Source organism: Scyliorhinus torazame, chromosome 4 (genome assembly GCF_047496885.1).
Source record: "Scyliorhinus torazame isolate Kashiwa2021f chromosome 4, sScyTor2.1, whole genome shotgun sequence".
Lineage (NCBI taxonomy): Eukaryota > Metazoa > Chordata > Chondrichthyes > Carcharhiniformes > Scyliorhinidae > Scyliorhinus > Scyliorhinus torazame.
In genome coordinates, this window is record NC_092710.1 from 298,267,651 (window position 1) to 298,293,335 (window position 25,685).

At 52.2% G+C, this 25,685-nt stretch overlaps 1 protein-coding gene across 1 annotated transcript in view; it reads left to right on the forward strand.

The window, feature by feature from the left end:
* Positions 1 to 25,685, forward strand: part of LOC140411021 (uncharacterized) — a 399,297-nt gene that overhangs the window by 345,832 nt on the left and 27,780 nt on the right. The window contains exon 45 of the mRNA XM_072499979.1: positions 2,329 to 2,449. Coding sequence (XP_072356080.1) covers positions 2,329 to 2,449 — 121 coding nt within the window. The remainder of the gene's footprint in view (positions 1 to 2,328; positions 2,450 to 25,685) is intronic.

Genomic DNA, 25,685 nt, shown 5'->3' on the forward strand with positions numbered 1-25,685 from the left:
AATGCAGAAGGAGGCCATTTGGCCCATTCGAGTCTGCTCCGGCCCTTCTCTTGGAAAGAGCACCCTACCTAAGTCCACACTTCCACCCTATCCCCGTAACCCAGTAACCCCAGGCATCTCACCACTGCTTTCTCAGGACAAATAGGGATGGACAATAACTGCTGTCCTTGCCTGCGATGCCCACATCCCTGAGTATTAATTTTAGACATGCATTCCTATATTGGTCAGTGCTCCTCTGAACTTGCACACATGTTTTTACATGTACCTACAGCACAGAAACAGGCCAATCAATTCAACAGATTTCCACTGGGGTGTATGTTCAACATGAGCATTACCTCACTTAATTCATCACAACCCATCAACAGAGTCTTCCATTCCATTCTCCCCCATGCATTTATCTGGCTTGCTCTTAAATCTATGTTATTTGTCTCAACCACTCTTTGTGCCTACGTGTTCTACATTTTCGCCACTTTCTGAGTAAAGAAGCTCCCCCTAATTTCTTTATTGGATTTATTGGTGACTGTGCTCTTGTTCCTGCTAAATTGACATTCAAATTAGGGGTCGCCCATTTAAAACGATCAGGCAAATTGTTTTCTCTTAGAGGGTCGTGAGTCTCTTCAACTCTCTTGATGGAAGGGTGGTGGAAGCAGAGGCCGGGATTCTCCCCTCCCCGGCGGGACGGGCCGTACCGGCCCCGAGGAGTGGCGTGAACCACTCCGGCGTCGGGCCGCCCGGAAGGTGCGGAATCCTCCACACCTTCAGGGGCTAGGCCGGCACCGGCGCGAGTTGGCGCAGGCGCGGGAGCGCCAGCGTGTTCTGGGGGGTTCTTCTCCCCGCCGGCCATGGCAGACCGTTACAGCGGCCGGCACAGAGGGAAAGAGTGCCCCCACGGCACAGGCCTGCCCGCAGATCGGTGGGCCCCAGTCGCGGGCCAGGCCACCGTGGGCTCCCCTCCCCACCCCGGGTCCAGATCCCCCCGCGCCCCCCAGGACTCCGCAGGCCGCTCGCAGAGCCAGGTCCCGCCGGTAAGGACCTTGTTTGATTTACGCCGGTGGGACTGACCGAAAATGGATGGCCACTCGGCCCATCGCTGAGCGGAGAATCGCCGGGGGGGGGGGCCCACTGGCTACGGCCCTCGACCGGCGCAATTCCCACCCCTGCCGAAAAACCGCCACCGGAGAATCCGGCAGCCGGCGTCGGGGCGGGATTCACGCCACCCCCTGCCGATTCTCCGGCCCGGTGGGGGGTCGGAGAATCCCGCCCAGAGTCTTTGAATATTTTTAAGGCAGAGGTGGACAGATTCATGGTAAGCCGGGGGGTGGGGTGATAGATTCTCAGGGGGAGGCAGGATGCAGATTTGAGGTTACTACAGAGACAGTGTGACTGAGAAAAATTGGAGATATAACCTTGTGGGATCTAAGGTGGCAAACAAGTAGAAATCGATATTTATTATAAGGCGGAGGTTGGCAGAGATCATGGAGATTTGAAGCTAGAAGTGTTGAAGATTTCAGTGGGAGTGGTAATGGGAGTGAGGTGAGCGTGGATACATCAAGTGGTTACAGCAAACAGAATTGATGATGAATAGAGTGTGAGGTTTGAAGCGTTAGGTCGACAGAACCCCAAGATTTTACATTTTGGTTCAGCCTGACTGAGAATCATTGGAAAGCGGGATTTATAGCGGGTGCTAAAAACAATGGTTTTGGTCTTTCCATTGCCTAGTTGGAGGAAAGGATGGTTAAATTCCAAATTTGTGCAGCTTCGTAAGCACCTTTCTAATCTCTTACTATTTTCAGGCCTTTAAAATCTTGAAAAAAAGCAAAACAGCAGCAACTTGTGTTCATGCCGCACCTTCCAATAAATCACTTTTGAAGTGTAGTCACTGTTGTAATGTGGGAAATGTGGCAGCCAATTTGCACAGAGGAAGCTCTCACAACAGCAATATTATAATCCCTGGAGAGTTCCCTGCTCCTTTTCAAATAATTCCATGGGATCTTTGGCATCCAATCAAGAGGACAAACGGGGCCCCGGTTTGATGTCTCATCCAAATGACGCAGCCTCCAACTGCGTGGCACTTAGGTGCCAGTCTAGATACTGTGCTCTGGGCCTGTATTGATCACTTTTCTCATCCTCGATCCTTGCCCTAGTGGGCTTGCCCTTCATCGTGGCTATTCAGTAATCAGTCGCATTGCTCTGTGTGTTGATCTGAAGTTAACAAAGCCGAGTTAGCTGGAAGCCTTGTTTCCTTCAATACCTTCTGTGCGAGAAGCCTGTTGAGAGTCTGCTGGTAGCACTGCCCCACAACGTGATCCGTTTTCTGTCCCTGGTTAGGTACGCTGTCAGTTGGTCCACGAGCGTAATTTGAAACTCGATGCCTTCCAGCGGGTCGGTGAATTGCGAAACCAGATGTACGATGTTGAGGCTGCTTTGTCTCAGAGAGAAAGTGCAACAGGTAAAGCAAATATATTTGTCTAACTATTTATTTTCATTCATGGAATTTTGTATTTTGCTTTAATCACTAAAGTTTGTATTTGCATGTCAGATACATTTGCCTGTATATTTAGATGACCAATGTCACTGTGCCTGCGATACCTGAATTGTCAGCGTGCTCACCATACACACAATCACACACATAAATAAATCGCAGGCAGCATAGTAGCACCACTTACTACAACATGAAGAGCATTGGATTAATTAGATTTTGGCCTTTACCTCTCGTGTGCCCAGAGAGCCAGCTGTATTGGCTTCTCTGCCCCCTTCACATCGTTACACCTGAATTCAAGGATCTACCTTCTATTTCTCGTCTCTCTGCGGCTCTGCGATTGCAATATCTGAAAACACACCAGGTCCTGAATGTTGACAATATCCAGCTCTATCTCAGCCTCTCTACACCCTGATCTTACTCTTTCTCTTGCCATGCTGTTTGGCCACATTGCACAAGAAGAAATTTCCTCCAACTAAACATTAAAAGGAGTAAAAAGAGAGACTTACTTTAATACAGCCCTTTCACAACCACTGGATGCCTCAAAGCACTTTAGTTACTGTTGTAATGTGGGAAATGGTGCGCCAATATCACTCGGCAAACCCCTACTAACAGCAATGTGATAGTAACAGGTCGCCTGGCTTTTTTTGTGATGTTAGTTGAAGGGCAAATATTAGTCAGTGGGGTAATTCCAACATTCCTCTTCAGAATGTCACCGTGGAATCTTTTCCATTCTGAGCAACCAGACGGGCCCTCAGCTTAACATCCCATCCATACGACAGTGCCACGCTCCCTCAGTATTGTACTGGAGTGTCAGCATTGTTTGGTGTGCTCAAACCCTGGAGGGGGATTTGAAACTGGCACCTTATGATTCAGAGGCAAGAGTAGACCAACTGAGCCACAACTGGCACTTGGGAAGAGGGAAGTCATTGTGCGCATCTTAGTGTCATTTTGGGCAAGTTTTGGTGGGATGATTCACGGCAGCTATTTTGTTGAGATCCAAACTGGTATTCACATAAACGGAGTAATTGTTTTGAACTTGGGGAGTTTCTAAGGACATGATTCTCCGGACTCGTTGCGCTCTCGCTCAAGTATGACGATGCCGGTGAATAACGGGAGAGGCCAAAAACGAGATCCGCGCCAGGCGGCAAGCAGCTTGTGATGCAACCGACCCGCTCCTATAGGCAAAATCAGGATCTTGATGTAGTCTGGCGACAAACCAATTATCACCACTTAAGCTCCATTTTCATACAATTAATGAGAGCCACCCCATATCCAACGCCTCCTGTCATTCAACGGCCTCCCCAGCAAGGCAAACCCAGCGCCCCGGGCTCTTTGCCTGTGAGCAAAGATGTCTACTCACCTCCTTGGTTCCCTGCAGAAGCCCTTCCGCCAGTCCACGATTTTCAAAAGAGTACTAAATGGCGCCAGCGTGACCACTTGCTGGGGAGGTCGATAAATGACGGGAGGCGTTGGATATGGGGTCGCTCCCGTAAATTGTATGAAAATGCGGCTTAAGTGGTGATAATTGGTTCCTCGCCACACTACAGTGAGATCCCAATTACGCCTATGAGAGTGGACTGGTTGTACCACGACCATTTGCCGCCTGGCGCGGTTCTCGTTTTCAGCCTCTCCCGCTACTCACCAGCTTTGTTTTGCTCAAGCGAGAGCACAACAAGGCCTGGGAATTGCATCCTTAGAATTATTTCTGCACTGGGAAGCTGAACTCCAAGATCAGGCCGTCATTTTGAAAGAGTGCCTCGATCTCTAAGTGAGCTTGTGGGTCCCCCACACCCCTTCACCCATGGGCAATGTCACCCCCCAAATGCATGGACACTACCTCACAACCCCCAAGTGAGAACACATCACTATGGAGTCCCTGGGCTCCCCTTCTCTAGGTTCCCTCGCCCCTTACAGGCGCCCTCCCTCCAGGACCCTCACATGTCACCCCCCAACCTCCCAGAGGCCTCTACTTACCTGCCCTTCACCTCCCACCTTTCAAACCCCCCTCCAGCCTCCTTTCATTGGCCGGCCCCCCTTGGACCCTGCCCCTTTGTAGTGCCACCCTGCTACCCTGGCAGTGCTCCTGTCAGCTTGGCAATGCCAGGGTGACAGTGCCAAGATTCCAGCTGGGTAATGCCAAGATGCCTGCGTTCTGGGGGAAGGACCAGGGAGCTACCCTGCACTATCACTGCCCATCTAGGGGCCTCCGATGGCCCGGAGGATCTCCCGGATGCCGTTCTGCCTGTTCCACATCTATGATGACCAGTACTGTACGGCGCACAGCGGCAGCCTTGCTTGGGAGGCTGGTAGATCCCGGGAGGCAGGTAGATTATGGGTAAACTTGCCTAAGTAGGTATAAACCTCACTTAGACGTGCGCTGTTTGGCCACGTCCCCTTTGGGCGGGATTCTGATTTTGACACCTCTCGGGACTTGATTTTATCCTGTGAAGTGTAAAGGCTGCCAGCAAACCCGCGGGAGGCCTCTCCTGGGATCTACCAGACATGTTGTGCTCTCGCTCGAGCGCAACGGTAGATCCCGCCCTTAGAATTTGTTTTCTGCAATGGACAACTAAAGTCGCCAGCAAGACTGGCCCACACAAGAGATGTGGCGCCATTTTGAAAGGGTGCCCTGGTCTCAAAGTGGGGCTCAGGGTCTCCGACACCCCTCACCCACAGACAATGCAACCCCCCCAAACCCTTGCTCCCCAAGGGGCAACATCCGCTCCATCACTAAACGTTAGCATGATCGCCCCCACCCCCACCCAAGCATGAGGGTGACCCTGCCCCACCCCATCACGGCCATCGTGCCTGGTCTCTGTTTGTGGGGACCAGTACTAATCCGCACCGATGCGAATCCGAGCCGGTTTGGCCGGTGACTCCCGGTAGCTGGGAGAACGTGGCCCCAAACGGACCGCGCATATTTAAACGAGCCTAAGGCTCGTTTAAATATGATTATCTGGATCACGCCCTCGTGAGGCGATCGGCTCGGTTCCCGGCGCGAAACCAGTTTAGGGCTTCTACCGCAATGCACCCGGATCAGTGCCAAGCTCAACACAGTGAGACAATCGAGCCCATTGTCTTCAATTCCTACCACAAACACCGTTTCTCAGACACCATCACTCACATCAAGTCCCTTTCACCCATCACCTCTGTGCTCACTGAACTCTATTGGCTCCAGATCCGGCAACACCTCAATGGTATGGTTCTCATTCTTATTTTCAAATACCTCCACCGTTATGCCTTCCCTATCTCTAACCTCTCCCTGTCCTACAACACTCTGAGATCTCAATGCTCCTCCAGTTTTGTCATCTTGTGCATCCCAAATTTTAATTTCTCACCATTGGTGGCCATGCCTCCGGTTGCCTAGCTCCGAAGCTCTAGAATTATTTCCTCCTTTAAGGTCCCCTTAAAGCCGATCTTTGATCATCTCCTTTGTTGCTTGTTTGAGAACATCTGAGGAGCGTTTACTATGTTAAAGGCGCTATGTAAATCTAAGTTGTTGTTGTTATTGACACATGGGTATGAGCAACATCATTCAATCCCCGGGGCAGCACAGTAGCATTGTGGATAGCACAATTGCTTCACAGCTCCAGGGTCCCAGGTTCGATTCCGGCTTGGGTCACTGTCTGTGCAGAGTCTGCACATCCTCCCCGTGTGTGCGTGGGTTTCCTCCGGGTGCTCTGGTTTCCTCCCACAGTCCAAAGATGTGCAGGTTAGGTGGATTGGCCATGATAAATTGCCCTTAGTGTCCAAAATTGCCCATAGTGTTGGGTGGGGTTACTGGGTTATGGGGATGGGGTGGAGGTGTTGACCTTGGGTAGGGTGCTCTTTCCAAGAGCCGGTGCAGACTCGATGGGCCGAATGGCCTCCTTCTGCACTGTAAATTCGATGATAATCTATGATAATCCCAAGTGCCTCAATGTTCCGACGACACTGATACATTGCTTGCCAGGGACGATCATTTTGTCACTCTTTATTGATTACTGTATTAATAATGCGTCACAGCTTGCAGGCTCCATCTAATTCAAGGATTGAGCTCAGTTAAAAGCACAAACCTAAGTTGGCAGCATGAATATCTGAATCAAAAGGTCATAGGTCCAAGTCCTGCCTCAGTGATTTGGGCACAAGATCTAGACGGACAGTACGGGGTGCTGCACTGTCAGAAGTGCTGTCTTTTGCATGAGATGGTAAGCTGAGGCCACATCTGCCCTCTCAGATAAATAAGAGGTTTCATGGTAATGTTTTGATTAAGAACAGAATTGTTGTGGGCGGTGTCATGATAGGCAAATGTGCAGATAATGATATACAGACAGGCAGCTAATGAACACAGAGAACAGGACATGACCAATGAGCAGGCAGGACACTCAGGGGTGGTATCTCACTATAAAAGGCATGAGGCACTCACACTCCGCCTCTTTCCACTGATGAACAACTACAGAGTGAGTCAGGATGTGTGTACAGTATCACACCTCCAGCACGTGGCTAAGAGCTAGTCTGGTTCAGTCAGACAGAGTAACCACACTTAGGTCAGCAGAGAGTCGAACTCACAGAGAACTGTGCTAACTGTGCTACTGGTTCAATAAATCCGATTGAACTAACTTCAAGGTCTGGAGTGTCTTTTGGTAAAAGCTGCATCCAGTTGCAGCCTGTGTTATCCCAGAGTACATAACACATCATGCAACCAGGAGACTGCTTAATCTAGGTGATTTACCTCAGTCCGTTCCGTGACGACCAGCGAATGTATCCCGGCACCATGGCGAAGATTCAGGCTCCTCACTGTTGTGTTGGGTGTTCCGCTACACAAACGAACCAACACGGTTGTAGATGGTACAACTCTGTTTTATTACTCTTGATAACAACATCTGTAAACTTATGACTGTGGTTTGTACTTTACCCTTTAACCTGTGGACCCAGCCCTAACACTATCTTAGAGAGGCACTCAGCACATGGTGTATGTCTGAGTGGCTTGCTGTGAGCTCTGTGCCCTGAGCTGTCTCCTGCTGGAATGAGCGGGAACTGTGGTGTTCCCCGTTTTATAGTGCGTGTGCTCTCACTGGTGATTGGCTGTGATGTTGCGTGTGTGTTGATTGGTCCGTTGATCTGTCCATCAGTGTGTATGTGTGTTTGCACCATGATATGTTTATCTGAATATCATGACACTCACCAGCTCAGGACCTCCGGCAATCTCAGTGCCAACTGGCGGACATTCAAGAAAAAGTTTCTGCTGTACATCGAAGCTTCAGACCTCGAGGGTGTGTCTGATGCAAGGAAGATCGCGCTTCTCCTCTCAACAGCGGGTGATCAAGCCATCAAACTCTTCAACACTTTTCACCTCACCGGAGGCCACGACACGACAAAGTTTCAGACCATCCTGGACAAGTTTGACAGTCACTGTGAAGTGGACACCAATGAAATCTTCGAGCGCTACTTGTTCCAACAGCGTCTACAAGGCAAAGATGAATCTTTCAACTCCTTTACTAACCTCCGCCACTAGCGCTGCCCTGCAACTTTGGTGATATTGCTGACTCCATGATCAGAGACATAATCGTTTTTGGAGTTCACTCTGATCCTCTGAGAGAGCAGCTACTGAAATTCAAGCATATGATCCTGCCAGTCGTGATTGAAACATGCACAATGCATGAGCACGCCAAAAATCGCTATGCCCAGTACAAATTGGCTGAAAATGAGAAACTTGCCTCCCACGAAGCAGAGAGTCTGCAGGCCATCTCCCGGATGCAGCGCCTCAGCATTGATGAAAGCGGCCATTTTGCACGCTTTTCCCGGGGCCCCACGCATGCGCGATGCGAACGGGATAACGAAGCGGCCGACACCCGCACTGCGCATGTCAGGATGCCGACGTCATGACGTGCTCGAACTGCGGCAACGCCCACTTAAAGAAACATTGCCCTGCAAGAGGCAGGCGATGTTTAAACTGCAGGAAGCCTGGACACTATGCAGCCTTGTGCAGGTCTGCACCACCAGTCAGGGGTCAGCGCTCCCAATTCCGACAACGGCGCATTCAGAGTGTGCAACAACGATTACAGGATTTTGATCCTGGCAGCACAACGGATCCCGAGGAAGAATGCCTGGACTCCGCCCACTGTGTGGGCATCATTACCAAATGTGAATATGCCACATCCAACTCATCACAAAGTCAATCCATCCTCGCTGTGGATTCTGCGGACGAATGGCGTGCGGTGATGCAGGTCAACCACTGCTCCATCCAGTTTAAGCTGGACACGGGTGCTTCTGCCAACCTCCTCTCACAGGCAGATTTCAAACGCATCAAGAAGCCCCTCAAGGTCCTTCCAGCATCCTGCAGGCTCCTGGACTACAACGGAAATGCCACCATGGCACTGGGATCCTGCCATCTACTCGTCTCCAACCGGAGCACCCATGCATGGTTACGTTTTGAAATTGTCAAGCCAGACAGGGCATCCCTACTTGGCGCGCATGCCTGCAAGCAGCTGAACCTCGTGCAGCGGGTTTACACAACAACATCCTCCAACGTGGATCTTCAGGCCGGCATTGACGACATCCTCGCTCAGTATCCGGATGTGTTCGACGGGAAGGGCACGCTGCCATATCGGCACAAGATTCTGCTATGACCTGATGCCAAGCCAGTGGTCCACACATCATGCCGGGTCCCGGTTCCGCTGAGGGAGTGCCTGAAGGCACAGCTCAAGGGTCTTCAGCAACAGGGCATCATTTCCAAGGTAACCGAACCGACTGACTGGGTCAGCTCGATGGTATGTGTTAGAAAGCCTTCGGGAGACCTGCGCATCTGCATTGATCCCAAGGATCTTAATGAGAACATAATGCGTGAACACTACCCCATCCCGAAGCGGGAGGAACTCACCAGTGAGATGGCACATGCACGTTTTTTCACCAAGTTAGATGCATCACATGGATTTTGGCAAATCCAGCTGGATGAGTCCAGCAGAAGGCTCTGCACCTTCAACACACCGTTTGGCAGGTACTGCTATAATCGCATGCTGTTTGGCATTGTCTCGGCATCGGAGATCTTCCATCGCATCATGGAGCAGATGATGGAGGGCATTGAGGGGGTTCGTGTGGACATGGACGGCATCATCATATGGTCCACGACCCCTGAAGAGCATGTTTCCCGTCTCCAGCAGGTATTCCGCAGTGTCCATGCCAATGGCCTGAAGCTGAACAGGTCCAAATGTTGCTTTGGCATGTCGACACTCAAGTTCCTAGGTGACCAGATCTCCCAGTAGGGCGTTCGCCCGGACACAGACAAGGTCAAGGCCATCGAAGCCATGAAGATCCCTGAAGACAAGAAGACGGTGTTGCACTTCCTGGGCATGGTCAATTTTCTGGGCAAGTTCATCCCAAACCTGACCTCACACACCACGGCCCTACGACACCTGGTGAAAAAGTCCACTGTCTTTGAGTGGAAGGCAGCACATCAGGCAGAGTGGATGGAGCTGAAAGCCAAGCTCACCACTGCACCTGTCTTGGCATTTTTCGACCCGGACAGGGAGACAAAGATCTCAACAGATGCGAGCCAGGATGACATCGGTGCGGTGCTGGTTCAACGCGATGACACTTCAGACTGGGCACCGGTAGCCTACGCATCGCGGGCCATGACACCCACTAAAACACGGTATGCGCAAATAGAGAAGGAATATCTGGGTCTTCTCACTGGCATTCTCAAGTTTCACGACTATGTCTACGGCCTGCCGACAGTCACTGTCGAGACGGATCACAGGCCCTTGGTCCACATTATCCACAAGGTCCTGAACGACATGACGCCTCGGTTGCAGCGCATCCTCCTCAAACTCAGAAGGTACGACTTTGACTTAGTGTACACGCCTGGCAAGGAGCTCATCATCGCTGATGCATTGTCCCGCTCCATCACATTGCCGAGTGAACCGCTGGAAATCATCCGGCAGATTGAATCATAGGTGCAGCTGTGTGCTAGCACCCTCCCGGCGTCTGATGAGAAGGTGGTTCGTATCCGCGAGGAGACAGCCAAAGACCCCCTCTTGCAGCGTGTCATGCACCACCTCGCCAATGGCTGGCAGAAAGGGCAGTGCCCTCAATTTTACAATGTAAAGGACGACCTGACGGTGATTGATGGTATCCTCCTCAAGCTGGACCAGATTGTCATTCCACTCAGTCTCCAGAGCTTAGTGCTCAGCCAAATCCATGAGGGACACCTGGGCGTCGAGAAGTGCAGGCGCAGAGCCAGGCAGGCTGTCTACTGGCCCGGTATTAGCCAGGACATCTCGAACATGGTCCTCAACTGTGCGACCTGTCAACGCTTCCAGCCAGCGCAGAGCAAGGAGACGCTCCAGCAGCATGAAATCGAGACCTCCCCATGGTCCAAGGTTGGCATCGACCTCTTTCGTGCGAATGGTCGGGACTACGTGTTGATTATTGACTATCTCTCCAATTACCCTGAAGTCGTGAAGCTCTCAGACCTCACATCCTGGACCGTCATCAAGGCCTGTAATGAGACATTCTCCAGGCATGGTATCGCACTCACTGTCATGAGTGACAATGGCCCGTGCTTCAACAGCCACGAGTGGTCTATGTTTACCAAGTCATACCATTTCAAACATGTCACTTCCAGCCCACATTATCCACAGTCCAATGGGAAGGTTGAAAAAGGGGTACACATTGTGAAACAGCTCATCTGCAAGGCCGCGGATTCTGCTTCTGACATCTACCTCACGCTGCTTACCGACAGGGCGACCCCACTGTCCACTGGCATGTCACCGGCTCAACTCCTGATGAATGCGGACGACACTTCCAGCCATACTTGCCCATCCTGGATCACCTCCCGGTGCTGCAGAAGGTGCAGCAGCTCCGAAACCAGCAAAAGCAGGGCTATGATGCTCATGCCACCGATTTGCCCGTGTTATCCCCGGCAGACACTGTCAGGATCAAGATACCGGATGGTGGCTGGTCTGCTCCAGCTGTCGTTGTTCGACAGGCTGCGCCCCGCTCGTATGTTGTACGTATGGCTGATGGATCTGTTGTGCGACGAAACAGACGGGCACTGTGCAAAGTTGCCTGCCCGCAACTGCTTTCTTCTCCGTTTCCGTCCGTTGTTTTGCCACCTCCTGATACCTCGAACTACGAGGCCACCAGTCAGGCTTCCATCCCGCCTGTCAAGGCGTCATCGTCCCCACCACCACCTCTCCGGCGGTCGACAAGGATCAGACGCAACCCCCAGAGACTGAACTTATGAACATTTGTTTTGTTTGCTATGTTCTGTTTTCTCACATTAGACAGCTGTCTTCACATGTAAATACGTTCACAAATGCCACCGCTTGTACATATGTTAGTATATGCCACCACGTGTAAATACATTCCCACATGCCAACAGAACACAAAAAAAAGGGTGATGTCATGATATGCAAACATGCAGATAATGATATACAGACAGGCAGCTAATGAACACAGAGAACAGGACATGACCAATGAGCAGACAGGACACTCAGGGGTGGTATCTCACGATAAAAGGCACAAGGCACTCACACTCTGTCTCTTTACACTGATGAACATCTACAGAGTGAGTCAGGGTGTATGCACAGCATCGTACCTCCAGCACGTGGCTAAGAGCTAGTCTGGTTCAGTCAGGCAGAGTAACCACACTTAGGTTAGCAGATAGTCGAACTCATAGAGAACTGTGCTAACTGTGCTACTGGTTCAATAAATCAGATTGAACTAACTTCAAGGTCTGGAGTGTCCTTTGGTTAAAGCTGCATCCAGTTGCAGCCTGTACTATCCCAGAGTACATAACACATCAGGTGGCACGGTGGCTCCATGGTTAGCACTGCTGCCTCACGGTGCCGAGGACCTGGGTTCGATTCCGGGTCACTGTCTGTGTGGAGTTTGTACATTCTCCCCGTATCTGCGTGGGTCTCACCCCCACAACCCAAAGATGGGCAGGGGAGGTGGATTGACCACGTTAAATTGCCCCTTCATTGGAAACATTTTAAACAAAAGAACAGAGGTGCTCTCGCTGGTGTCCTGACCAATTTTTATCCCTGAAAACAGGTGATCTGATCATGGTCATAAGGCTGTCTGTTGGAACATGTGTGCTAATTGTCTTCCGTGTTTCCTACATTACGACAGTGACTGCACGTCACAATTATTTCATTGGCTGTAAAACTCTTTGAGACATCATTTGTGAAAGAAGCGATATCATTTGTGAAAGATGCAAGATTTTTCCGGTTAGCTCAACCGCCTTTGATGGTGTTTTCTCCAACAAGGCTCCCACGATCACTGAGCTGACTGAAACCGTTGGAACTTTTATTAAAAAAGCTTAGCACTGAATACATTTTTCCATGATTTTCGTATCGCAGCTTAAGCACGGACTGATCGTCTGCAGTCTTTTCAAACACAGCCCTCAGTTCTGCACAGTTTCTCATTTCTATGCATTAACTTTGCAGTTATCCAAATATATGGAATTCTTTGGAAATTTACCAAAATTTTCAATTTACTAGATAGGAAACTGACCTCCGGGATGCCCCAGGAATGTGCAATCAAATTTGGTGAAGCAATAAAAACATAAGACGTAGGAGTAGAAGTAGGCCATTCAGCCCATCGAATCTGCTCTACCATTCAATGACATCATGACTGATCTGATACACTCCTCAGCTCCACTTTCCCACCTTACCCCCATAACCCTTGATTCCCTAACTGATTAAAAATCTCAGCCTCCAGACACAAATGTACTCACAGCTCAACTATCATAAAATGGTAACTGTGGTAGTATCAGGTATTGCAGTACCCGAGAGGAATGTGGTAGTATCAGGTATTGCAGTACCCGAGAGGCTGTAGACCATTGGGTAAGCCTAGCAGCTTACCATTCATTGGTTGTTTGGTATGTAGCGCCGCCCTGACAGGTGGGGTATAAGAACAGGTGCCGTCCCAGCAGCCCTCATTCTGTACCGAAGCTGCTGGGGAACAGATCTAGTCTATTAAAGCCTTCAGTTATGATACAACCTCGTCTTCGAGTTTAATTGATCGTGCATCAATTTAATAGACTACTCTTAAGCTGAAAGAATGGATCTCCGAATCAAGCCGGAGTGTCTACAACTCAGCCCCCACGCAGAGAACTCGGCTGCGATATTTAAGCACTGGCTGGCGTGTTTTAAAGGCTACCTCGAGACGGCCGGAGGCACCCCCTCAGAAGAACAGAAACTGCATCTCCTGCACTCGAGAGTAAGCCCTGGAATCTTCTCCCTCATCGAGAAGGCAGAGGACTATGATGATGCGATCGAACTGTGAAAGGGACATTATATACACCCTGTGAACCAGGTCTACGCACGTCACCTGCTTGCAACTAGACGGCAAAGCCCCGGGGAATCGCTGGAGGACTTCTACCATGCGCTACTGGTGCTGGGCAGAAACTGTGGCTGCCCGCAAGTTTCGGGCAGCGAGCACACGGAACTTCTAATCCGGGATGCCTTCGTAGCAGGTATGAGCTCTTCAGAGATCCGCCAAAGACTTTTAGAAAAGGACACCCTGGGACTGAGAGAAGCACGGGCCCTGGCAGGGTCCATGGATGTTGCCTCCAGAAACGTGCAGCCCTATGCGCCCTACCGCGCAGCGGCCCCTTGGACTGCGTGGCATCCCGCAGCGGCAGCCCAACTGACCTTCCCCGTGTCCCCGCAGGACTGCGCTGTAAGACGGCCTGCTAACTCCGTTGGGCCCCATTGTTTCTTCTGCGGGCATGCGAAGCACCCCCGCTAGCGCTGCCCAGCCCTCACCTCCACCTGCAAAGGGTGCGGCAAGAAGGGCCATTTTGTGGGGGTCTGCCAAGCACGAGCCGTGGCCGCAGTCACCAACGACTCCTGACCACCGCGACAACCTTCCCTTCGGGCCCCAGGCGGCCAGCACTCACCGCCACCCCCCTATCCTAGGGCCACGTCCGACCCACGGCCGTGGGCATCTTGCCCCTCGGACGCCACGCTGGACGGATGGGCGCCACCATTTTGTCCATCCCCGCCGCCATTTTGTCCATCCCCGACCACCATGTGCGATCCATGGGAGACACCATCTTGGATGGGGCCCCAGGCCCCCAGCACGGCCGACTACATCCTGCCCGATCACAACCCACAACTGCTCCATCTGGCCTCGGTGACGCTGGACCAAAATGGACCTCGGACACTCGCAACAGCAACGATGACAATCTTCATCAACGGCCACGAGACATCTTGCCTGATCGAGTCTGGGAGCATGCAGAGCTTTATACACCCCGACACGGTAAGGAGCTGTTCACTTGTTACCCACCCTGTAAACCAAAGAATCTCCCTGGCCTCCGGGTCACACTCAGTGGAGATAAAGGGGTTCTGCCTAGCAAACCTCACTGTCCAAGGCAGGAAATTCAACAATTTCCACCTTTATGTCCTGCCGCACCTCTGCGCGGCTACACTCCTGGGGTTGGACTTCCAATGTAACTTGCAAAGCCTCACCTTTAAATTCGGCGGCCCTATAGCCCCCCCTTACTGTCTGCGGCCTCGCAACCCTTAAGGTCGACCCGCCTTCCCTGTTTGCGGACCTCACCCCGGATTGCAAACCCGTCGCCACCACGAGCAGACGGGACAGTGCCCAGGACCGGACCTTCATCAGGTCAGAGGTCCAAAGGCTACTGAGGGAAGGAGTCATTGAAGCTAGCAACAGACCCTGGAGAGCTCAAGTAGTGGTGGTAAAGACCGGGAAGAAACATAGGATGGTCATTGACTACAGTCAGACCATCAACAGGTTTACGCAGCTGGATGCGTACCCTCTCCCCCGCATATCCGACCTGGTGAACAGGATCGCGCAATACAAGGTCTTCTCCACGGTGGATCTCAAGTCCGCCTACCACCAGCTATCCCTCCGCACTAGTTACCGCAAGTGCACTGCCTTCGAAGCAGATGGGCGGCTCTACCAATTTTTAAGGGTTCCCTTTGGTGTCACTAATGGGGTCTCGGTCTTCCAACGCGAGATGGATCGAATGGTTGTCCGGTACGGCTTACGCACAACGTTCCCGTATCTTGATAACGTCACCATCTGCGGCCACGACCAGCAGGACCACGACACCAACCTCCGAAAATTTCTCCAGACCGCGAATATCCTTAACTTAACGTACAATAAGGATAAATGCGCCTTTAGCACCGACCGCCTAGGCATTCTCGGCTACGTAGTGCGAAATGGAGTTATAGGCCCCGACCCTGAACGCATGCGCCCCCTTATGGAGTTCCCCCTCCCTCACTGCCCCAAGGCCCTGAAGCGCTGCCTCGGGTTTTTCAGTAATTACGCACAGTGGGTCCCCAACTATGCAGACAAAGCCTGACCCCATATCCAGTCCACAACCTTCCCCCTGTCGACAGAGGCCCGCCAGGCCTTCTGCCGCATCAAAGCAGACATTGCAAAGGCCACGATGCGCACCATCGACGAGTCCCTCCCCTTCCAGGTTGAGAGCGATGCGTCTGATGTAGCTCTGGCCGCCACCCTCAACCAAGCAGGCAGACCCGTGGCCTTCTTCTCCCGTACCCTCCATGCTTCAGAAATTCGCCATTCCTCGGTCGAAAAAGAGGCACAAGCCATAGTAGAAGCTGTGCGACACTGGAAGCATTACCTGGCCAACAGGAGATTCACTCTCCTCACTGACCAACGGTCGGTGGCGTTCATGTTTGATAATGCACAGCGGGGCAAGATAACGAATGACAAGATCTTACGGTGGAGGATAGAACGCTCCACCTACAACTACAAGATCTTGTACCGTCCTGGGAAGCTAAACGAGCCTTCCGATGCCCTGTCCCGTGGCACGTGTGTCACCGCACAAGTGGACCGCCTCCGAGCCCTCCATGAGGACCTCTGCCACCCGGGGGTCACTCGCTTTTTCCACTTCATTAAGGCCCGCAACCTGCCCTACTCCATCGAGGAGGTCGGGACAGTCACCAGGGACTGCCAAATCTGCGCGGAGTGCAAACCGCACTTCTACCGGCCAGAGAGGGCGCACCTGATAAGCGCCTTTGAGTGCCTCAACATGGACTTCAAAGGCCCCCTCCCCTCCACCGACCGCAACACGTATTTCCTGAACGTGAATGACGAGTACTCCCGGTTCCCGTTCGCCACACCTGCCCCGACATGACCACAACCACTGTCATCAAGGCCTTCCAGGGTATCTTTACACTGTTCGGGTTTCCTGCGTACATACACAGTGATAGGGGGTCCTCCTTTATGAGCGACGAACTGCGTCAATTCCTGCTCAGCAAGGGCATCACCTCAAGCAGGACGACCAGTTACAACCTCCGGTGAAACGGGCAGGTATAGAGGGAGAACGGAATGGTCTGGAAGACCGTTCTACTGGCCCTGCGGTCCAGGACTCTCCCCGTCTCCCGCTGGCAGGAAGTCCTCCTGGAGGCCCTCCACGCCATTCGGTCGCTGCTCTGTACAACTACCAATCAGACACCTCAGGAACGTCTGACGGCCGGCAAGATACGGTCTCCCTCCGGGACCTGGCGCCCGCCGGAACCCCACACGCACCTGAACCATTACCCCCCCTCACTGGGGGGGTCGGTCCTCCCGCCCCTCCTACCTAGGCCACCCCACCCACCGACGCCCCCTACAGGCGCCCCCCCTCTCGTGTCAACTGTTTGCCCCACCAGCGCCATCTAGGGGTGACAAAGCTGCCATGGACGACGAAGCCATGCTCCCGGAGTCGCAGACGCCCGAACCCCCACCAGAATCACCACAGAGGCTTAGACGATCCAGGAGGACGACCAGGCCACCCGACCGACTGATTGCTTCAGTGTAACTGTAACTGTAAATGAACACTGACTATATATATCTGCCACACTTGTAAATACTCACGGTACCTCCATATTTGATCATACCATGTTAAATGCAATTGTAACCACTGGCCACCACCCCCTGCCGGACTCTTTTTTTAACAGGGGGTGAATGTGGTAGTATCAGGTATTGCTGTACCCGAAAGGGTGTAGACCATTGGGTAAGCCTAGCAGCTTACCATTGGCTGTTTGGTATGTAGCGCCGCCCTGACAGGCAGGGTATAAGATCAGGTGCCGTCCCAGCAGCCCTCATTCTGTACCGAAGCTGCTGGGGAACAGATCTAGTCTATTAAAGCCTTCAGTTATGATACAATCTCGTCTTTGAGTTTAATTGATCGTGCATCAGTTACAACACAGGTAGAGACCAATCAGCCCATTGTGTCTGTGCCAGCTCTCTGCAAGAGCAATGCGCCTAGTGCCACTCCCCTGTTTTTTTCTCCATTGCCCTGTACATTCTTCCTCTTCAGATCTTTCCTCTTCCTGGAACTCCCTCCCTAACAGCACTGTGGGCGTACCTACACCTCATGGACTGCAGCGGTTCAAGGAGGCAGCTCACTGCTGCCTTCTGAAGAGAAACTTGGGATGGGCAGCAAATGCTGACTTAGCCACCGATGCCCATATCCCTTAAATGAATGAAGAACAAAGATAATGATCCAAGATTCTTTTGAAATCCACTATTGAACTTGCTTCTGCCACACTCTTGAGGCAATGCAGTTCAGATCCCAAAGACTTGCTGTGCAAAGATGTTTTTCTGACGTTGCCATTACTACTTTGTCAGTCAGTTGGTGTGCTCTGGCTTTCACCAATCGCTAACAATTTCTCCTTATCCCTCATGATTTTGAACATCTTTATCAAATCTCTTCTCAACCTTCTCCTCTCCAAGAACAGCCTCAGCTTCTCCAATCTATCTACAATGACTGCAGTTCCTCAACCACACCACCATTCCTGTGAATCTTTCTGCTCCCTTTCTTTTAAAAAAAAATATATATTTTGTTGAAAATTTTTTCCAAACAACAATTTTTTCCCTCTTACAAAGCAAACATAACAGTAAAGAATTTTTTAACAATATACAAATAACTAAACCCCATAATCTTTTGACATAAACTAAACTAACCCCCCCCCCCATCCCCCCTCCCCCCCCCCTCCCCCCTGGGTTGCTGCTGCTGGTCATCTGTCTTCCCTCTAACGTTCCCCTAGGTAGTCGAGAAATGGCTGCCACCGCCTGGTGAACCCTTGAGCCGATCCTCTCAGGGCAAACTTTATCTGCTCCAATTTAATGAACCCCGCCATATCATTTACCCAGGCCTCCAGTCCGGGGGGTTTCGCCTCCTTCCACATGAGTAGGATCCTGCGCCGGGCTACTAGGGACGCAAAGGCCACAACGTCGGCCTCTTTCGCCTCCTGCACTCCCGGCTCATCCGCAACTCCAAATAGAGCTAACCCCCAGCCTGGTTTGACCCGGGCCTTCACCACCTTCGAAATCACTCCCGTCACTCCCTTCCAATACCCTTCCAGTGCCGGGCACGCCCAAAACATATGTGCGTGGTTTGCCGGGCTCCCGCCACACCACCCACATTTGTCCTCCACTCCAAAGCACCTGCTCAATCTTGCTCCCGTTATGTGTGCTCTATGTAGCACCTTAAATTGAATCAGGCTAAGCCTGGCGCATGAGGAAGAGGAATTTACCCTGCTTAGGGCATCAGCCCACATACCCTCCTCTATCTCCTCCCCTAGTTCTTCTTCCCACTTTCCTTTTAGTTCGCCCACCGACTCCTCCCCCTCTTCCCTCATCTCTCGGTATATCTCTGACACCCTGCCCTCTCCGACCCACACCCCTGAAAGCACTCTGTCCTGAATCCCCTGTGTCGGGAGCAACGGAAATTCCCTCACCTGTTGTCTAGTAAATGCCCTCACCTGCATATATCTCAAGAAGTTTCCCCGGGGCAACTTATACTTTTCCTCCAATGCTCCCAAGCTTGCAAAAGTCCCATCTATAAATAAATCTCCCACCCTCCTAATTCCCAACTGGTGCCAGCTCTGAAATCCTCCATCCATTCTTCCTGGGGCGAACCTATGGTTCTTCCTAATTGGGGACCCCACCAGGGCACCCCGCACCCCTCTCTGTCGCCTCCATTGTCCCCAGATATTCAATGTTGCCGCCACCACCGGGTTCGTGGTAAACTTTTTTGGCAAGAACGGTAGCGGCGCCGTCACCAGCGCCTCTAAACTCGTCCCTTTACAGGACTTTCTCTCCAGTCTTTTCCACGCCGCTCCCTCACCCTCCATCATCCATTTACGTATCATTGCCACATTGGCGGCCCAATAGTAATCGCCCAAGTTCGGTAGTGCCAATCCTCCTCTGTCCCTACTACGCTGAAGGAACCCCCTCCTTACTCTCGGAACTTTCCCTGCCCACACGAAGCTCGTGATGCTCCTGTCTATTTTATTAAAAAAAGATCTTAGTGATTAGTATAGGGAGACATTGAAATACAAATAAGAACCTCGGGAGGACCATCATCTTAATTGCTTGCACCCTGCCCGCCAGCGACAGAGGCTGCATGTCCCACCTCTTGAAGTCCTCCTCCATTTGTTCTACCAGCCGTGTCAGATTAAGTCTGTGCAAGGTTCCCCAGCTCCTAGCGATTTGAATCCCCAGGTATCGGAAGTTTCTTTCCACTTTCCTTAGAGGCAGGCCTTCTATCTCTCTACTCTGGTCCCCTGGATGTATCACAAATAATTCACTCTTCCCCATGTTTAGCCTATACCCCGAGAAATCCCCGAACTCCCTCAACATTCGCATAACCTCTATCATCCCCCCCGCTGGGTCCGACACGTATAACAATAGGTCATCTGCGTATAACGAGACTCGGTGTTCTTCTCCCCCTCTAATCACCCCTCTCCATTTCCTGGAGTCTCTCAACGCCATGGCCAGAGGTTCAATTGCCAACGCGAACAACAATGGAGACAGCGGGCATCCCTGTCTTGTTCCCCTATATAGTCGGAAATACTCCGATCTTTGTCGACCCGTAACTACACTTGCCGTTGGAGCCCCATAAAGAAGTTTAACCCAGCTAATAAACCCGTTCCCAAACCCAAACCTCCTTAACACTTCCCATAAATACTCCCACTCCACCCTATCAAATGCCTTCTCTGCATCCATTGCCGCCACTATCTCTGCCTCCCCCTCCACTGGGGGCATCATTATCACCCCTAATAGTCGTTGCACGTTAACATTCAGTTGTCTCCCTTTTACGAACCCTGTCTGGTCTTCGTGCACCACCCCCGGGACACAGTCCTCTATCCTCGATGCCAGTACCTTTGCCAACAATTTGGCGTCCACGTTCAATAATGAAATAGGTCTATAGGACCCGCACTGCAACGGATCTTTATCCCTCTTCAAAATCGTCGGGGGTAAAGTCCCTCCTTCCCTGGCCTCATTGAACGTCCTCACCATCAACGGGGCCAACAAGTCCACATATTTTCTGTAATATTCCACCGGGAACCCGTCTGGTCCCGGAGCCTTCCCTGCTTGCATGCTTCCCAGTCCCTTAATAACCTCGTCCACCCCAATCGGTGCCCCCAGGCCTACCATCTCCTGCTCCTCCACTTTCGGGAACCTCAATTGGTCCAGGAACTGCCGCATCCCCTCCTCTCCCTCTGGGGGTTGAGACCTATACAGTCCCTCATAGAAGGTCTTGAACACCTCATTTATCTTTCCTGCTCTTTGCACCGTGTCTCCCTTTTCATCTCTAATTCCTCCTATCTCCCTCGCTGCTGTCGTCTTTCGCAATTGATGAGCCAACAGGCGACTAGCCTTTTCCCCATATTCATACCTCCTCCCCTGTGCCTTCCTCCACAGTACCTCCGCCTTTCTGGTGGTCAGAAGGTCAAACTCCGTCTGGAGTCGTCTCCTCTCCCTGTACAGTCCCTCCTCCGGGGTCTCTGCAAATTCCCTATCCACCCTTAAAATCTCCCCCAGTAATCTTTCCCTTTCCTTGGCCTCTGTTTTCCTTTTGTGGGCCCCAATGGAGATCAGCTCTCCTCTGACCACCGCTTTTAGTGCTTCCCATACCACTCCCACAGGGACCTCGCCGTCGTCATTGACCTCCAGGTATCTCTCAATACACCCCCGCACTCTTGCACACACTCCCTCATCCGCCATCAATCCCACATCTAATCGCCAAAGTGTTCTCTGCTCCCTTTCCTCTCCTAATTCCAGGTCCACCCAATGTGGGGCATGGTCTGAAACCGCTATGGCTGAGTACTCAGCTTCTTCCACCCTAGAGATCAACGACCTTCCCAAAACAAAAAAATCTATCCAGGAGTACACTTTATGGACATGGGAGAAGAAGGAGAACTCCCTAGCCCTAGGTCTAAGAAATCGCCATGGATCCACTCCCCCCATTTGGTCCATGTAGCGCACAAAGACTCCCGAGAGACGAATAGAGGTGAAGTCGATGATGCTTTATTAAGCGTGACTCGTTCCCCGCAGTTCAGCAACAGACTGGAGCTGCGGGGAGAATTTCTGGTTCTTATATTCCGCCTTCAGGGCGGAGCTAGAGATCAACAGCCAACCAGGACCCGGGATCTGTCAGCCAATGACATCACGGCTTCACAGTCCCACATGACCCCTAATGCATGCTACCACAGTCCATAAACCCCTTAAGTACCTTGTCCGCTGCCGACCTTCTTCCGGTCCTTGAGCTGGATCTATCTAGCCCCGGATCCAGCACAGTATTAAAGTCCCCTCCTAAAATCAAGTTTCCTACCTCCAGGTCCGGTATACGCCCCAGCATCCGTCTCATAAATCCCGCATCGTCCCAGTTTGGGGCATACACATTAACCAACACGACCTCCATCCCCTCCAGCCTGCCACTCACCATTACATATCTACCTCCGCTATCTGCTACGATGTTCTTTGCTTCAAATGCTACCCGTTTCCCCACCAAAATGGCCACACCTCTGTTCTTTGCGTCTAGTCCTGAGTGGAACACCTGTCCCACCCATCCTTTCCTTAACCTAACTTGGTCCGCCACCTTTAGGTGCGTCTCTTGGAGCATAAACCACGTCTGCCTTTAGTCCTTTCAAATGCGCGAGCACTCGGGCCCTTTTTATCGGTCCGTTCAGGCCTCTCACGTTCCACGTGATCAGCCTCACTAGGGGGCTACCTGCCCCCCTCCCGTGTCGACTAGCCATTACCTTCTCTAGGCCAGTCCCATATCCCGCCTCCGCGCTCCCACTCGATCCCCCAGCGTCACATACCATCCCCGTCCACCCACTCTTTAGCCATTTCCTATATTACTTCCGTAAGTCATCTGACTTCAACTGACCCCGGCTACTCCTGCTCACTCCTCGACCCCCCCGTGTGGGGAACTCCCATCCACCTTGCGCCTGTCTTCCCACCATATTCTTTCTGGCGCGGGAACATCCCTTTACCTGACCCGCCTCTTATGGCGCAGCTCCCTTTCCCCTCCCCCTCCCCTTCCCCATTCTCCAACTATGTCCCGTCTTTCCCCCCTCACCGGCGCCCACATTTCCCCAATGTCTCCCCCCTTCCCAATTTACTTCTCAATTAACTTCAACCATAACATTAACAATAACATTTCCTGCAGCATCAGTCCCTCAGTTCCGATCCAATTTCTCCTCTTTGATAAAGGTCCATGCTTCCTCCGCCGTCTCGAAATAATGGTGTCTCTCCTGATACGTGACCCATAGTCTTGCCGGCTGCAGCATCCTGAACATCACCTTCCTTTTATGCAACACCTCTTTGGCTCGGTTAAAGCTCGCCCTCCTTCTCGCCACCTCCGCACTCCAATCCTGGTACACCCGTACCACTGCATTCTCCCATCTGCTACTCTGCACCTTTTTAGCCCATCTCAGGACCTCTTCTCTATCCTTAAGGCGGTGAAATTGCACGATTATCGCCCTGGGTGGTTCTCCCGCTTTTGGTTTTCTCGCCGGGATCTGATGTGCCCACTCCACCTCCAAGGGGCCCGTAGGGGCCTCAGCACCCATCAGTGAGCTCAGCATCGTACTTGCATAAGCTCCACAGTCCACTCCTTCCACACCCTCAGGGAGACCCAGTATCCAAAGGTTCTTCCTTCGCGCTCCGTTTTCTAGGGCCTCGATCCTTTCAGTACACTTTTTATGAAGTGCCTGTGTGTCTGTGTCTTAACCGCCAGGCCCAGGATCTCGTCCTCAATATCTGTCACCTTCTGCTCCACCACGCGGAGCTCAGTCTCCTGGGTCTTTTGTGTCTCCTTGAGCCCCTCAATTGCCTGTAGCATCGGGGTCAGCACCTCCCTCTTCAGCAGCTCCACGCACCGTCTCAAAAATTCATCCTGCTCAGGCCCCCATGTCGCCTGCGCTTTCTCCGCCGCCATCTTGTGCTTCTCCCTTTCTGACCCTTTGGTCGACGATTCCTCGCGCTGCAGCCGCCGCCGCCGGTTTTTTCCTCCTTCGTTGGGGGGGGACTCCCTTCTCACTCACCCCACACCGGGTTGCGTCGTCAAAAAATTTCCCGTTGGGGCTCTTAAAAGAGCCCGAAGGTCCGTCGGAGCTGGAGCCGCCGAAACGTGCGGCTAGCAAGGCATCACCGCAACCGGAAGTCTTCTGCTCCCTTTCTAATGTCAAATAACTGATTTAACAAATCGTTTGACCCACTGAATACTTCTGTTCAATCCAGTGTCGTAATTAATTAAGATTAAAAAAATAATAATAATTCCAATTAAGGGGTAATTTAGCGTGGCCAATCCACCCACCCTGCACATCCTTTTGGGTTGTGGGGGTGAGACCCACGCAGACACGTGAAGAATGGGCAAACTCCACACGGACAGTGACCCAGGACTGGGATCGAACCCGGGTCTTCGGCACCGTGAGGCAGGATTAATTAGGATTTGTAATATGTCCAACCATTAGTAGTTTATCCCTTCTGTATAATTTGGATTACTATAAATGTTATCTTTGTGGAAGTCTGCGTTTGGAGGACACAACATATACAACAAGATGCAACTTGTAGACATCAGGGGCGAAATTCTCCCCCAACGGCGGGATGTCCGCCGACTGGCGCCAAAGCCGGCGCCAATCAGACGGACATCGCGCCGGCCCAAAGGTGCGGAATGCTCCGCATCTTTGGCGGCCTAGCCCCAACATTGAGGGGCTAGGCCGACGCCGGAGGGATTTCCGCCCCGCCAGCTGGCGGAAATGGCGTTTGTTTCCCCGCCAGCTGGCGCGGAAATGCGGCGCATGCGCGGGAGCGTCAGCGGTCGCTGTCAGTTTCCCGCGCATGCGCAGTGGGGAGAGTCTCTTCCGCCTCCGCCATGGTGGAGGCCGTAGCGGAGGCGGAAGGGAAAGAGTGCCCCCACGGCACAGGCCCGCCCGCGGATCGTTGAGCCCCGATCGCGGGCTAGGCCACCGTGGGGGCACCCCCCGGGGTCAGATCGCCCCGCGCCCCCCCCCAGGACCCCGGAGCCCGCCCACGCCGCCTGGTCCCGCCGGTAAATACCAGGTTTGATTTACGCCGGCGGGACAGGCAATTTCTGGGCGGGACTTCGGCCCATCCGGGCCGGAGAATCCAGCGGGGGGTCCCGCCAACCGGCGGGGCCGGATTCCCGCCCCCGCCCAATCTCCGGGAGCGGAGACTTCGGCGGGGCGGGGGCGGGATTCACGGCGGCCAACGGCCATTCTCCGACCCGGCGGGGGGTCGCAAAATGACGCCCCAGTTTAGTCTGTAAAATTGACATGGTTTCCAGGCTGTTGTCTTTCTAGCTGTTCCTAGCTGATAATACAGTGTGAGTTGTACAGCTGCAAGGATGGGTTGAGAATGCTTTTTGCAACATTATCTTATTCAGAAAGCTGAGGTAGGAAGGTCTGCCCTGGACAATCAAGGCAGCTGGGGTTAGCACAAAGGTGCCTGAGTAAAATTGAAGTCAACACGAATTGGGGAGAAAACTCTCCACTAGCTGGAGTCATACATGGCACAGAGAAAATGGCAATGGCTGCTGGAGGACATCATCTCTAACCCAGGATTCACTGCAGGAGTTCCTGGGGGTAGTGTCGTAGGCCCAGCTATCTTCAGCTGCTTCACAAATGGACCTTCCCTCCACCACAAATTCAGAGGTGAGGATGTTCGCTGCTGATTGTTTTGTTCCACTCCTGTCCCACCTCCTCAGATAATGATGCCCCCTGTGCCCATGTGCAACAAGTCCCAGACAATAATAATAATAAATATCAGGATTATTCAGCTCCTGACCTCATTACAGTCTTGGTTCAAACATGGACAAAAGAATTGAACTCCAGAAATGAGGCAAGGGTGACTGCCGTTGGCATCAAGGCAGCATTTAACCAAAAGCGGCATCAAGGAACCCAAGGAAAACTGGAGT